The following is a 16,339-nucleotide window of genomic DNA, read 5'->3' as shown; positions in this document are numbered from 1 at the left end:
GATGGATTATTTTTATTATTTTCCTCCTCTTTGCAGTGGGAAGTGGGAATAGCTGACAATGTGCTGTCCTGAGGCAGGCTGGCCAAGAGGATTTGTGGGTCCCCCATCTGTTTCATGTAGATGGCACCAATGAATAGGAAAACAATTTAGTGGGGAGTGAAAAGTTTCCCCAAACCAGATGGTCAGAGCTATGTGTCATTACTAAAAGGATTAGCAGAATTTCAGTCATTTGCTTGGAAGCTGAATGCCACCACACCCACATTTTCTCAAAAAGTGGTTACCCTGTCTGCTGAAAGAAGTATGATCAACAGATTTACTATACTGTACTGTTGTACAAGGCACAGACAAAGCAGTGGATTGGTGTACAGGACACAGACTGGGGGGTGGACTGACATACAGGACACAGACTGGGCAGTGGACTGGCATACAGGGCACAGACTGGTGGGGTGGATTGGCATACAGGGCACAGACTGGGCAGTGGATTGGCATACAGGGCACAAACTGTGTAATGGATTGAAATACAGGGCACAGACAGAGTGGTGGATTGGTGTACAGAGCACAGACTCAGCTATATATTTTATTGCATTAATAGACATTATACATTCTGAGATTTTATTTGTTAGAGTATTTGTTAATTTAGAGGCATTTTCTTCTGTGTCCACATGTCAGCTAGGAACAAGGTTGTGACTGCAATAGTTACTGTGCATTAGGCCATTAAACCCAGACAATGATGGAGAATAATTTAGTTTCATTAGCTTGGGTTAGATTCAGAGGGCGGTGTGCTGACCACTGTACCACCCACATTCCTCAGTAATCGCTTTAAAACGACTATTCCCTTATTGGAGCTGCAAAGGAACGGAACTAATTCATAGAAACAATATGATGGAGAATTGGGCAAGCTGCTTATTGAGAGCACAATCCTTTGCTTCCCAATGTGCAATGATCTATATGCTGGCAAAAGTGGATAATTTACTCTTATGTGTTTCTTGGCTCACTGTTTAAAGGGAAGCACACATTATTGTGATCAGACAGTCAGACTTTCCCCATTCAGTGAGCTGTACAACATTTCCACTCATTCCATTAACCTACATGCCCACAGACAGACTGCAATAATTTTTACATGTTTAACTAACTGCTGCTGTCAGACTTGTGATTTAAGGATGGATAAAAGGATGAGTAGCTGCCTGGGAGCTGTCTTTTTGTTTACGATAACTGTCTCAAAAACACTGATCTACTGTATCAAAAAGCTTCAGATTAAGATCGTTAAACCCTGAGGGTCATTTACGACTTTTCTTGCAGCTTGTCTTTTCTTTGAAGATGTGGAATCTCAGTTATTGACTGACAGGATACTGTGTTTTCCAATTGATAAAAATCAGATGCATCATCATTTCCTATATTATGCCCCAGTCTTTCCAGAAGATACAAACACTGCATGTCAAATCAATCTGTACCCTTCCATTACTAGAAAATTGCACCTTTCACCTGCAATTTTTCTCATTGGCGTCCATTTTAAATGCAGGTGTTACCTTGGGGTATTTTACCAACAGAAGAATCAGTGATAAACATTTTGGATTGAACTCACCCTGTAACGTAATGGTCTGCAATAGATGTGCAAAACTGGAAGTAGCCAACAGCTTCAGTAGTAAAGGGCTGGATTCCTTTATTGTGGCTGAAGTTCAAATTCTAGTCTCGACTGAAATTTGAACCAAGTTAACCCAATAGATGAGATGACCTAAACTTAATGGAGATACTTTCTGACGAGCTGCTTGGAAGATTTATCACTGCAGATTTGGATGCTGCACCAGCTCAAGTTCTAGTTGGTTTTAAGGGAGATGACATGTTCCACATGCTTTGTATAAGTGCTCATAGAAAAGAAATTTATTTGTTGGCTTTTTTCTACAGGTTGTGACTCCTATCAGATGTGGACAGGGCTATGTTTATGACTCTCCATCAAGACAGCAACAAAGAGTTTACGATATCCCTCCAGTTCGCCATCAAGGGGTATGTAATATTACATAGAATGTACACCACAGAAATAGGCCATCTGGCCAAAACTAGTCTGTACTGGTGTTTATACTCCACATGAGTCTCATCCCTTTCCATTTACCTCATTTCAGCCTTTCAGCATATCTTTCTATTCCCTTTTCTCTTATGTACTTATCTAGTTTCCTTTTGAAAGCAACTAAACTATTTGTCTCAACCACTTTCTATGGTAGTGAGTTCCACATTCTAACCGAGTAAATAAATTTCTCCTCATTTCCCGATTGGATTTATCAGTAACTATCTTGTATTTATGGCCCCTAGTTTTGGATTTTCCCACATGTGGAAACCTGTCTAACCCATTCATAATTTTAAAGATCTCCATTGGGTCTCCTCTAAGTCTTCTCTTTTCCAATGAAAAGTGCCCCAACTATTCCTGATAGCAGTCATCTCTCTATTCTGGCACCATCCTTGTACATTTTTTGCACTTTCTCGTGTGCTTCTATGTTCTTTTCATAGTATGGAGACTAGTACTGGGCACTGCACCAGTGTCCTGTACAAGTTTAGCATAATGTCACTGCTTTTGAATTCTACATTCCTAGAAATAAATCCCAGAGCTTTGTTAGCATTTTTAAATGCTTTCCTGACCACGATGCTGCTTTTAATGATTTGTTCATCTGTACCCCTATATCTCTTTGCTCTTCTACTCCATTCATTTTCTTCTTTTCTAAGGTATAGGTGATGTTTCTGTTTTTCCTACCAAAGTGTTTCACCTCGCATTTATCTGTGTTAAAGTTCATTTGCCTCTCAACTTACCAGTCTGCAAGTTTTCGAATATCTTTTTGTATAATGTTGCATGCTTCCTCAGTGTTAGCTATACACCCCACCCCACATCACCCCCCCACCCCCCCCAGTTTGGTACTATCTGCAAAGCTTGGCATTGAGTTACTTGTTCCTAAGTTCAAATCATTGATGTAAATTATGAATATCAGTGGTCCAGGCACTGATCTTTTTGGAACACTGCTTTCTTCCTCCTCCAATCTGAATAACTACCCTTTACCTCTACTCTCTGCTTTCTATTTTTTTAGCCAATTTGCTATCCATCCAGCTATTTGTCCCCAAACTCCACATGCCCTAACCTTTGTCATAAACCTGCCATGTGGTACCTTATGAAAGACATTTTGAAAATATATTTATCCCATTATGCCTTCTCTATTGATCGAAGATTGCACAGCTCAAACTATAATTACTGTGAGCTCACAACAGTAGACTGAATTTTTGCTTTCGGGGCAAGAAATAGGAGCCAGGTCTGTTTGTGGGTCCCAAAACCACCCCCAAAGGGGGAAAAGTCACCCAGGATTTTGACCGGGACGCCGCCTTAATTGCCATGGAGACAGGTATCCTGTCCAATTAAGGGTAGCTGGCAGGTTCTCAAAGCTGGAGGGCCAATCAGAAACCATCCAGCTTCAAAGGAGCAACTTGCTGCAGTAAAGGGTAAGTAACTGAGAGGTGCTTTGATATGAAGATGCCCTCTCAGCAACTTTAAAATAATATATAATTTAAAAAATAACAGCAGCCAACTGTGGGGGGGTGGGGGGGTGTGGACTCCCTCGACAGAGTGGCCTTTGCCTGCAATCACATCCAGGCAGGCAGGGACGGCATGTGGGCCTTGCTTGGAGCACTGATATCCCAGTGATGCACATCTCCAGGCAGTTGAACTGCCCCCTGTTGCATCGGGAAACTGGAGGCCGACTGGGAAATCCCATTTGGCCTCCTCTACCTACCATTAACAAGGCTCTTGATGAGCCTAATTGGCTGCCCGCCTGGTGGGGATGGGCAGCCTTGCCAGGCCCTGAATCCAATCCTCCGAACTGTCTGCACCAGAAATGGTGTTGGGAAACCGGCATGCCAGCTGGTGCCAGTATTTTCAGACGCCATCCGCCTCCTTTCCCAACCTCGGCAGGGCCCAAACATTCTGCGCAGTCGAGTCCAGTGGTTGATCGCGAACTGCATCGTTCCGATTTTTTTTTAATTCATTCATGGAATGTGGGCATCACTGACTCTGCCAGCATTTATTGCCCATCCCTAATTGCCCTTGAGAAGGTGGTGGTGAGCTGCCTTCTTGAACCGCTGCAGTCCATGTGAGGTAGGTGCACCCACAGTGCTGTTAGGAAGGGAGTTCCAGGATTTTGACCCAGCGACAGTGAAGGAACGGCGATATAGTTCCAAGTCAGGATGGTGTGTGACTTGGAGGGGAACATGCAGGTGGTGATGTTCCCATACATCTGCTGCTCTTGTCCTTCGAGGTGGTAGAGGTCGCGGGTTTGGAAGGTGCTGTCTAAGGAGCCTTGGTGCATTGCTGCAGTGCATCTTGTAGATGGTACACACTGCTGCCACTGTGCGTCGGTGGTTGAGGGAGTGTATGTTTAAGGATGGTGTGCCAATCAAGTGGGCTGCTTTGTCCTGGATGGTGTCGAGCTTCTTGAGTGTTGTTGGAGCTGCACCCATCCAGGCAAGTGGAGAGTATTCCATCACACTGCTGACTTGTGCCTTGTAGATGATGGACAGGCTTTGGGGAGTCAGGAGGTGAGTTACACACAGCAGGATTCCTAGCCACTGATCTGCTCTTGTAGCCACGGTATTTATATGGCTACTCCAGTTCAGTTTCTGGTCAATGGTAGCTCCTAAGATGTTGATAGTGGGGGATTCAGCGATGGTAATGCCATTGAATCAAGGGGAGATGGTTAGATTCTCTCTTGTTGGAGATGGTCATTGCCTGGCACTTGTGTGGCGCAAATGTTACTTGCCACTTATCAGCCCAAGCTTGGATATTGTCCAGGTCTTGCTGCATTTCTACACGGACTGCTTCAGTATTTGAGGAGTTGCGAATGGTGCTGAACATTGTGCAAGCATCAGCGAACATCCCCACTTCTGACCTTCTGATTGAAGGAAGATCATTGATGAAGCAGCTGAAGATGGTTGGGCCTAGGACACTACCCTGAGGAACTCCTGCAGTGATGTCCTGGAGCTCAGATGATTGACCTCCAACAACCACAGCCATCTTCCTTTGCGCTAGGAATGACTCTAACCAGTGGAGAGTTTTCCCCCTGATTCCCATTGACTCCAGTTTTGCTAGGGCTCCTTGATGCCATACTCGGTCAAATGCTGCCTTGATGTCAAGGGCAGTCACTCTCACCTCACCTCTTGCAAGCCAATACAGTTTTAATTTGGCAATAAATATTTGGGGGACAATATCTTGCTGATCAGAGTTTGCACTGTGAATGATTCTGTGCCTAATACCTGTCAATTAAGATGCAAGATATATTTTACAAATTTGCATCCCAGACCAGAAATTAACAGCCTGTCCAATTTTCCTTCCTTGTCTTTGAATGCCCGGATAATGAGGAGGGCTGTCAAACAAGAGAGCTAGTCTCTCTACCTAATATTTCGATTAACACTCCCAGCTTGCAAATGTCTGTCCTGGGAACTCAAATTTGTAATGTGTACTCTCTAGTTGAGTAAAAAGAAAGGACTTGCCTTTAGATAGCACCTTTCTCAACCTCAGGATAACCCAAAGTGCTTGAATTCTTTTCTTTGAAATGTAGGCACTGTTGTAACAGCATTACTTGTTGGTCCCACTCCCAACATTGATTCACAGTTTCAAAAACTCTTCTGAATACCATAAACTAGTGTAAATAATAAAGAACACAGCGTACAATATTGGTTGCAAAATCTATTTGTTGTATAGATGTAATTGTGTCAGCTGCTCAGACCAATTCCGAATGTAGCACAGAATTCCGGCCATGGAGTAATAGTTTGTGTGTAAGGGAATAGAGCATCGGGAAGCATTAAAATAACCTACACCAAATAAATGAATGTTACTGGCACATAGTGAAGCATTTTGGTGTGAACGTGCGTAGTGAATTAGACTGCAAAAGGGCAAAAATTTAAAATTTACAGAAATTGGGATGTCTTCACATGTGCAGTGTAGTTGGGGATTAATTACTTTCCATATGTAAAATTCAGAATGACTTATTTTAAATCTATAGAGTAGATAGGGAGAAACTTTTTCCATTGACAGGAGGATTGTAAGCAGAGGACACAGATTTAAGATACAAAGGCAAAATACTATGAATGCTGGAAATTTGAAATAAAAACAGAAATACTCAGGTCTGGCAGCATCTGTGGAGAGAGTGGAATTTTGTGTTGGCAGCGGGAGTCTCGTCAGGGGAAACTAATGCCGAGATCCCTGCGCTGGCTCTTGTATGGAAGGCCGCTGAATTTAGTACCAATCAGGCACTTAACTGGACAGTGGCGGGCCTTCCATACGATTTAGGATCCCGCCATCGGAAGTTCTGACCTTGTAGAGCTGCTGGCCAATCAAAGGCTGGCAGCTGCAGTGCCACCACGGAGGCAGTGGCTGCTGCTGTAGCTGCAGCTACCAGACACTGAGGAACGGTACTGGTACCAGGCTCAAAGCAGGTCAGTCGTGGAGGAGGTGGGTGGGGGAGCAAGGTAGCAAGGGCAGGGGTGGGGTGACCCTCAGCGGGCCCCCCCCTCCCAATGCCAGGTCCTTCATTCAAGCACTAAGTGCCTTAGAACAAGTGGACCACCCCACCAGACCCCTCCCACCACCCCCCCCCCACAGCCAGGAAGCAGCCCGCGCATGGTTTTTCATGCCGTGCTTCCCTTGCGGCAACAGGGCCACCCACCGCATGGATAATTGCGGCTGCGCAGGTAACAGGCCCTTAATTAGAGGTTAATTACCCAGTTAAGGGCCTCAATTGGCAGCGGGGCAGGAAGCCCATTCACAGGCCTTCCCGCCCTGGATTAAATTTTTGGTTCCCTCACCCTCCGCCACCATCCCACCCGATTTATCCTCTCCTCACCTTCAAACCCGCCGCTGGGGAGAGCAAAACATTCCTCCCAATGTTTCAGGTCTGTGACCTTTAAGATTTAAGATAATTGGCAAAAGAACCAGAGGGGAGATGATGAGACATTTATTTACACAGCAAGTTGTTGTGATCAAGATTGCAAGATTGCAGGGTGGTGGAAGTAGATTCAATTTTCAAAAGGGAATTGGATAAATACTTGAAAAGAAAAAATTGGAGGGATCTGGGGAAAGAGCAGGGGAATGGGATTTATTGGATAGCTCTTTCAAAGAGCCAGCACAGGCATGATGAGCTGAATGGTGTCCTTCTGTACTCTTAGATTCTATAATTATTGTTTCCAGGATCACTTATTTCACTATTTAAAGAGAAATAATTTTTCTGTTGTACACGTACAACTTCTACCGTTATGTTATCTTGCACTGTTTTATTATTCTATCAAAACTCATCAGTGTCTGGGCGTTCTTAATTGACTTGTGAGACAAAATGTTTCATTACCATCTACCTAGCCTCTAAGCGTATTTGACCAAGAACTTGCATTTACAATGGAGGTTTCCACCTCACCCTCTCTACAGTTGAGATGAAGAGTATGCAAAAGAGAGCAACCAGGATGGGAGAAAGCAAAATCAAACAAAAATCAAGTCTATTAATAATATTTAGATACTGTTTGGCTGAAGTTCTGACCAAGCCTAATTTGCCATTAACAGCTCTATGACATCCCTCCTGCAATGCTAAAAGGACCCATGCATCAGACACAACTGGAAGACTTTAGAGCCAAAGGATTGTACGACATACCATCTGGCTTGGGGAAGGAGAATCAAAGTGTAAGTATTTACTGCCGATTCACACATCTAATACACTGTATTTTTTTTTAAACTCAGGACTTCTTGATAAATCAAGGGTTCAAAATAAGCTGGAACCACTCAGCAGGTCTGGCAGCATCTGTGAAACGAGAAGCAGAGTTAACATTTCGGGTCAATGATCCTTCTTCGGAACTGACCCGAAACGTTAACTCTGCTTCTCTTTTCACAGATGCTGCCAGACCTGCTGAGTGGTTCCAGCATTTCTTGCTTTTATTTCAGATTTCCAGCATCCGCAGTATTTTGCTTTTAGTTCAAAATAAGCTGGTGGCCAATGACCGTTAATACACTACGCTAGATGCCTGATTGTGAAAAAATTAATAATGTTTGTAATCCTTTAAGAATGGATTTGCTAATCACAAATAGTCACTGTTTTTATCCTTTTACTGATTGCCTGAAGAGCAAATTGATGACTATTACAATTAGGAGGAATGTTTGGAAGTGTTCAGGTTTAGTTATTCAACAAGGATTGGCTTCTCAGTTCTATTAAAGAATGAATTTCAATAACTAAGTATTAAATAAGAAGGGACACAGATTAGTGTTATAAATTTCTGTATCAAAAATCTGTGTTAAATAATTTTTGCAATTTATTTACAGGTATATGATATTCCACCCACTTCTTTCAAGGAGGCATTTAGCGGTCATGACAGAGAAGCTACATATGACTTCCCACCACCAATGAGACACTTCACAGATTCCCATATAAGTCATAAATCTGAGGGGTTGTATGATATCCCTCCAGCTACTGTAAAGCCGTCTTTAAAACTGAACTCAGTCCACCCAGGAGCTGGCATCGGTTCTTTGAAACAGTCTATTTATGATGTCCCACCAACTGTGGTTAATTCGGAGTTTGTTTCACAAAAGCAGTGTGTTTATGATATTCCACCAACACACCAACAGACCTCACAGAAAGACATCTATGATATTCCTCGAGGTTTGCAAGACTTTGATCAAGCTGCACCGGCAGTAGAGAATGCTATATATGACATTCCACCACAGGTTTCACAAGATGTTAAGGTGGTACAGGATGTGACTGATGGAATGAATCGTTTGTCATTCTCTAGTACAGGTAGTACACGGAGTAACATGTCTACATCTTCAACTACATCGAAGGAGTCTTCTATTTCAGCCTCGCCACTGCCAGAGAAGAAGTTACTGCTAGACCTAGACTCTGCCTTTGAGAGACTGACTCAACTGCAGCATAGTGTGGACATGTCAATAAAGGGACTCATGGCTTTTGTCATTCCTAACTGGCGATCTTATGAAGTAATGGAAAAAAACCTCAATGAAATCCATGCCAGTGTTGACAAAGTAAAGCACTCTTTACTGGGATTCCTTGTGTTTGCCCAAGGAGCCATCGTGAATGCATCACGTTTATCAGATATCAGTCTTCACAACAAACTAAGAAAGCAGCTGCAGCGCTTGGATGACTCCTACCAGATTTTAGTCCAGACCAGCCAGGCTGTGGATAACAATAACTGGTCTTTGAACATCTTGGTGGTAAACAGGTCGCACAATAAATGTGATGATTTAGACCGTTTTGTTATGGTGACAAAGACTATCCCAGACGATGTTAAGCAGTTAGCGTCTTCAATAAGCGCAAATGCAGAACTCTTATTCAAACAAGGTGTTGGCATTACAAACCTAGAGACTGTTCATGAAATAAATCAGGTGACTGTTGGCGACAACAGTACTACAAATTATAATCACACCCATTCACAAGGAGATAAGACACTGATTCAGATAAGGCCTTTGCATAGCCCACCACAGTTGGACCACCAGGATCACATTAAAAGCAAAGAAACCATAGATAAAAGTTGGATGGAAGACTATGATTATGTCCATTTGCAGGTTTGCATTAATTCTGACCATTTGAACTGAACTGAGCCTCTGGTCCGGATGGATTGCATTTTAAGAGATAACAGAGGCATTACTACACATATTAGTTAGAAAAAGGACTGGTGGACAGCTAACAGAATTCCTATATTTAAGAAGGGGGACAGAAGCTTAACATCAGTGGTAGGAAAAATAATGGAATCCCTCTGAAAAGGAGAGAAAAGAAGAACATTTACAAAAGAAACATATAATAATAAATAGTCAGCATGGATTTCAAAAGGGAAAATCTTGCTTGACCAATCTTATTGAATTTTTTGAGGAGGTAACAGAGAGAGTAGACATTGGGAGGGATAGTCAATATTGAGGAGAACTGCAAGACATTACAGAAGGACATTAATAAACTTGCAGAATGGACAAATAATTGGCAAATGAGGTTCAACAAAGATAAATGTGAGTTAGTAGATTTTGGTAAGAAGAATAGGGAGGTCACTCATTACTCGGAAGGTACAAGTCTAAGTGGGGTAGAGGAACAAAAAGATCTCTGAGTATAAATGCAACAAGCACTAAAAGTTTTGCTACAGGTTAGCAAGGCCATAAAAACAAACCAAGCACTAGGCTTTTATTTCTAGAGGGATAGAATTGAAAAGTAGAGAGGTTATGCTGAACCTGTATAAAACCTTGCTTAGACCACACCTAAGAGAACTACATGCAGTTCTGGTCGCCATAGCCAGAGCTAGCGGGCAGCCATAAAGACAGGGCTAAAATGTGGCGAGTCGAAGAGACTTAGTAGTTGGCAGGAAAAAAGACAGAGGCGCAAGGGGAGAGCCAACTGTGCAACAGCTCCGACAAACAAATTTCTCTGCAGCACCTGTGGAAGAGCCTGTCACTCTAGAATTGGCCTTTATAGCCACTCCAGGCGCTGCTTCACAAACCACTGACCACCTCCAGGCGCGTATCCATTGTCTCTCGAGATAAGGAGGCCCAAAAGAAAAAAAAGAAATTATAAAAATGATATAAAACCACTGGAGAGGGTGCAGAGAAGATTTACAAGAATGATACCAGCAATTCATAGGTATACATATCAGGAAAGGTTGAACAGGCAGGGTCTCTTTTGTCTTGAAAAAAGAAAGCTGAGGGTGACCTAATAGAGGTCTTAAAGACTGAAAAGTTTTGATAGTATGGATACAGAATGTTTCCACATGTGGGGAAGAGCATAACTAGAGGCCATCAAGATAAGATAGTCACCAAGAAATCCAATAGGGAATTCAGTAGAAACTTCTTTACCCAAAGAGTGGTGAGAATGTGGAACTTGCTACCACAGGGAGTGGTTAAAGTGAATATTATAGATGGATTTAAAAGGAAACTAGACAAACAAATAAGGGAGACAGAACTAGAGGGTTACGATGATAGATTTAGATGAGAAACAATGGGAGGAGACTTGAGTGGAGCACAAACACCACCGAACGGGCTGTTTCTGTGCCGTATATCCTATGTAATCCTATGTATTTTCCCTTTTTTTAAGTTAAGAAATGTATGAAAAGTATTTGGAATTGCAATCTCATGGCATTTTGTAATTTCCCCCAATGGAAAAATCTTTCTACTCTGATGAAAGCATTTAGTGATAAACAGTTTCCAGCAGAGCATTGTTACTGTAAGTTATATTGTCTTTAATGCTTTCAGTGGCTGGCATGGCCTGTACAGAAATGTGATGAATATTCTCCCTTCTTAGCTGAAATATAAGAGACAATTCTATGATCTGGCACTCCTCATGAAAGCAGACTGTGAATTTCCACCATTCAGTTTAATGGATGATAAATCGCAGACTGTGTGTTAGTTTCCTCTGGTACATTCTCTGCAAGCACCTCTGTCCTTAGTCCTAAGGAATAACCTTTTTTTTGGTGGGTGAGCAGGAGTCCCATATGAAAAATATAATTTGTTCATGATCAATATCTTTGTCTTTTTAAACATTGAAGGGGAAAGACGAATTCGAGAGGCAACAAAGAGAACTTCTGGATAAAGAAAATATTGTCAAACAGAACAAGGTGCAACTGGAGCAACATCAAGTACGTTTTGTTGTGTGGGCATGTTTTCTTCAATCAGTAACCTGAAAACTTTTATTAGGTCAACAGGAATTTTAACTCACTTCCAACACTGCATAATGACTATATGAAGGCTGAATCATATTGATTAACAAATAACAAATACAAAAACAGACATTTATTTTAAATACATATTGACTTTGATAAGATACCAGCATGAATATGTAAAATGTTGTCTAATATTAGACAACAAAATGTGCAAACTTTAGTTTTCCATAGTTTCTTGGTCCTATGTTAACGCATCAGGTGAGAAACTCAAATAATTTCAGAAGGGAATCCCTTCCCCAGATGAAATTTGACCTCCTCTCCTCACCACTCATCGCCTCCCTCCAATAAAAAAATGAGGTGCAAGTGTTGGTTGAAAATAAGATTCACGCTTGAGTCGCTTAGCTATAATCAAGTTTTACAATTTCAGGGCCATACACAATATTAATTTTAACAGAATGGAAAAAATTGTCACCAGTTTTAACATGTCAATATTTTTCCCTGTCCTCACTTTTTCTTGTGCATTAAAAATATATCAACATTGATTTATTAGAAGTGATCATATGAGCTAATTGTGGTGACTGGTATCCAGCCGTAAGGAGTACTTTAGTTTTGATGTGAGTATATATCAATAGGGAAATCTCAGCTTTTGGTTTGGAAGGAGGATGGAACAAATTTACTTTTGTAATGCTGGGTTTAGATGAACATTTTTTCATTTGCGAAATTAGAAAGTTAAAAACTTCAGGAGCAGGACAAATAATTATGTTCATGTTGGTTGTAATTGATATTTTTTAATTGATTTACTTTTCTATCTCAGTTAAACCAGTTCCAGCAACTGGAGAAAGAAGTCACAAAACCAGTGGAAAATGACCTCTCAAACTGGAAAGCACCACAGCACAATCCTCAAAAGAGCAGCAGTCTCAATTCTCAAGACAAACAACTTCTCTTCTTCTACTCTGAACAGTGCGAGACTCATTTTGTAACACTCCTGAATGCCATTGATGCCTTCTTCAGCTCTATCAGCAGTGGGCAGCCACCCAGAATCTTTGTGGCTCATAGCAAATTCATTATCCTCAGTGCCCACAAACTTGTATTTATAGGGGACACATTATCAAGACAAGCTATGGCCCAGGATGTTCGGAATAAAGTATTAAACTATAGTAATCTGCTTTGTGAACTTCTTAAAAGCATTGTCATGGCAACCAAGACAGCTGCCTTGCAATATCCCAGCATAGCAGCAGTGCAGGAGATGGTCGACAAGGTCACGGAACTATCCAATCACTCTCACCAGTTTAAAGTCCTGCTGCTACACTTGGCATCTTTATGAAGAGACATTATGGTTAAATTCTGAATAACAAAAGCTATTCTTTGAAGAAACAATATATTGTTTTATAAAGACATGCTCTTCTGTTCTTGTGTACAATGTTTTTTATATCACTATGTATTTTTGCTAGTTTTCCATGTTCAATGTTTCACTGAAACAATTTTCATTGTTCAGATGCAGTCTCTTGCATATGATACTAGATTATCTAGATTTTAATGTTCCCTAAATTACTCTGAATCATACTGTGCACCTAGTATAATCACACTTTAAGGCATAAACTCATTGTTAATTCTTTTACATTTAACACTGCAGTAATACAACTGGCGGAGTACATTTTATATTGTGTGTTTTTAGTAACTTCACATCTGAGCAGCAGTCAAAGCAGGAAGTTGTGGCTTTGTTTATAACTGTACATATTGATTGGAGCATTAAAATAGATGAACACAGAAAAAGATCATCATTAAAAGGGAATTTCTGCTGCACTAGATGAGAGAGGCAGTAGTTTTAATGGAGTTAGTTAATCTGAAGATGATTTTGATTATTCTGTACTTCAGAAATAACAGTGCTGGTCATTCATTAAATCAGTAACTGATTTCATAATCCTGTGCTCCAGAGGGGAGCTGAATTCACAGCACATTTAAGATGAACAGTGGGTGATCATTTTTTTTGCCTGTCAAAATTGTTTGAAAGAAAATCACGGCTATATATTAGTCACAGGCTCCCTGTGTGCACGACTCCCGACTGCTACCATGAGCTATAGAATCATCAATTATATTTCCAATTTCCAAGTTCATGATGCCACCAGTGGCATATATTGGAAATTTGGGCATCCTGCGCACAATTTTACTATCATTGTACTAGCAAATGTGCCAGCTGGAGAACTACACATTGAGAAGCAATGTGAAATCCCAATCACTCTGCACAAGATTATGAAGCAGAGACATCATTTGCTACTAAATCTTTGAAATGTTTGCATAATTTTTTAACTGGTACTGTACATTTTTTTTCTATTTAATCATCATCGCCATACTCGATTATTTCTTCTCTCCTAAAGTTGTCGGATGAAACTGTATTCACTACTTAGGGCACTTTGCAAATCTCTATACTAATTATCAAATGAATGACGGTTCAAGGATGTTGAACAGGAGTGAGTGAATACAGTTTAACACAGGTGTCCAAGAATGCTGCCCCTGCACCCTCAAAGCCTAGGTGATTCATTCCTAATTTATGCTGAAATTTCTTATTTGGGGTTTATCCTGTTTGAATTTTGTAGCCAGCAGTTTGGAAGTGCAGTTCTCAACATTTTTGTCCTATTGATGATTAAATCTTAATTCAGAACACAAATTTTTTTTAGCATCAACCATTTTGTGATATGTGCAAATTAAAAGGAACATGAATTATATTGATACACACCTATATGGCTCACAAAGACGAAGATTGGACACCCCTACTTTAATACACGAAGAGTATCAAATCAAATCGACCTTCCTCAGCTGATCACATACTTCTTTTGTTACATTAATTCTCAGGGTGTGGGCTGTCATTTTTGCCCATGTCTAGTTACCCTTGAGAATGTGGTGGTAAGCTATCTTGTTGAACCGCTGGAGTTTGTGATGGTACTTCTACTGTGCTGTTGGGTAGTTCCAGGATTTTGAACAGAAATAAACCTGATGGCAGGTGTAATCCATGTGTTATGAATTGTCATGTTGTTACATTTTGGTGCATAATGCAATTTGCAGGAAATTTCTGTGCAGCTGACTACATATAGAAAAAAAAGCCATGTCAGAATCTAGGCTGTGCCATTTGTCGCTATGATTAAGTTTGTAGAATTATGATTTGTTCACAGATTGCATCCAATGAATGAAGACATGGTTTCATTCCTATTTTTAATGTGTCTTTCACTTGTGTGGTTATATAACTGAAATCTATAAGGAGATTGTGCAGTAAGCAGGTAAAGTTCAGTCTCTGTTGCTTAACATTAGCAGAACTGGAAATGTACTTTAATTAAACTCTTCTGAATGTTACATAGAGCATTCTGTCACATTATTCTGTACAAAAATTTATAAATATAATCTACTGAAAAAATTAAATGTTTTTGATATGGTTTTAGAAAATGGAAGGTGGTTTATTTTTCACAACCTACTGATCCATTCAGATGGGAAGTAATACCTGACCAAACCCATTCTATTTTTGTTTGAAAATAAATTGTAATCATTAAATTCCCGGGTTCAATTCTGGGTACTGCCTGTGTGGAGTTTGCAAGTTCTCCCTGTGTCTGCGTGGGTTTCCTCCGGGTGCTCCGGTTTCCTCCCACAGCCAAAAGACTTGCAGGTTGGTAGGTAAATTGGCCATTATAAATTGCCCCTAGTATAGGTAGGTGGTAGGGAAATATAGGGACAGGTGGGGATGTGGTAGGAATATGGGATTAGTGTAGGATTAGTATAAATGGGTGGTTGATGGTCAGCACAGACTCAGTGGGTTGAAGGGCCTGTTTCAGTGCTGTATCTCTAAACTAAACTAGAACTAAACTAAATGTGATGAGTAACTGAGTGTTCACTGGCACCTGGGAGCCTCTTCTGTTGCTAGTGAGAGCCCCACCCACTTCCAAAACATAGATGAAAATATCAACAGCACATCTATGCTTCTTTGATGTTCCCTGTCAATAGGTGAGGCTGCCCCTTGCCAGGATGAACTTGGAAAATTACCCTTTCTTCACCCCACCAAACATGGCCTGGTACTTTTATATTTGTAAAATGTGGCTTCTCACTAGATAAGAGTGAAATGGGAAAATCTGATGTTTCACTTTTAGCGTCAAAGCAAAGAAAGTTGCCAAACGTCCCGCTCACACTTCATGATTTGAAAGAAAAACAAAAAATGCTGGAAATATTGAGCAGGTCTGGCAGCATCTGTGGAGAGAGAAGCAGAGTTAACGTTTCAGGTCAGTGACTGTTCTGATGAGAGGTCACTGACCTGAAACGTTAACTCTGCTTCTATCTCCACAGATGCTGCCAGACCTGCTGAATATTTCCAGCATTTTTTGTTTTTATTTCAGATTTCCATCATCTGCAGTATTTTGCTTTTGTTTTTGTGATTTGAAAGAATGGACTTGACCGGCAGATCTCTGCGATAGCCCAATAAGAAAGATAGCCTTTTCTTAAAAGTGTGTGTTATTTCTGTTTAATCTCCATTGTGAATGAGTACAAGGCAACGTCTCAAGAGGTGCCTCTCTTTGGGAAGACCACTTGAGATATAGCCACACTCAGATTGCTATGACAGTGGTTTGGGGAATGTATTGGAGTACAGCCAGCACAAGTCAATGTTCTCTTCAACAGAAGAAAAGAAGCACTGTAAGCTTATGGACACAAA

General features: G+C 40.9%; 1 protein-coding gene across 4 annotated transcripts in view; it reads left to right on the top strand.

Annotated features, from left to right (window-relative positions):
- Nucleotides 1–15,877, top strand: part of nedd9 (neural precursor cell expressed, developmentally down-regulated 9) — a 233,848-nt gene extending 217,971 nt beyond the window's left edge. For 2 of the 4 annotated variants that reach the window (XM_068058114.1, XM_068058130.1), the window contains 5 exons: nt 1,903–2,001; nt 7,577–7,693; nt 8,327–9,580; nt 11,539–11,628; nt 12,467–15,877. In XM_068058114.1, coding sequence (XP_067914215.1) covers nt 1,903–2,001; nt 7,577–7,693; nt 8,327–9,580; nt 11,539–11,628; nt 12,467–12,976 — 2,070 coding nt within the window. In that variant the 3' untranslated portion in view covers nt 12,977–15,877. The remainder of the gene's footprint in view (nt 1–1,902; nt 2,002–7,576; nt 7,694–8,326; nt 9,581–11,538; nt 11,629–12,466) is intronic. The other 2 variants (XM_068058123.1, XM_068058103.1) reach the window with 2 other exon arrangements.
- Nucleotides 15,878–16,339: the final 462 nt, after the last annotated feature.

Source organism: Heterodontus francisci, chromosome 2 (assembly GCF_036365525.1).
Source record: "Heterodontus francisci isolate sHetFra1 chromosome 2, sHetFra1.hap1, whole genome shotgun sequence".
Lineage (NCBI taxonomy): Eukaryota > Metazoa > Chordata > Chondrichthyes > Heterodontiformes > Heterodontidae > Heterodontus > Heterodontus francisci.
Note: the sequence above shows the minus strand (reverse complement) of the source record. Positions and strands in the feature narration are given on the sequence as shown.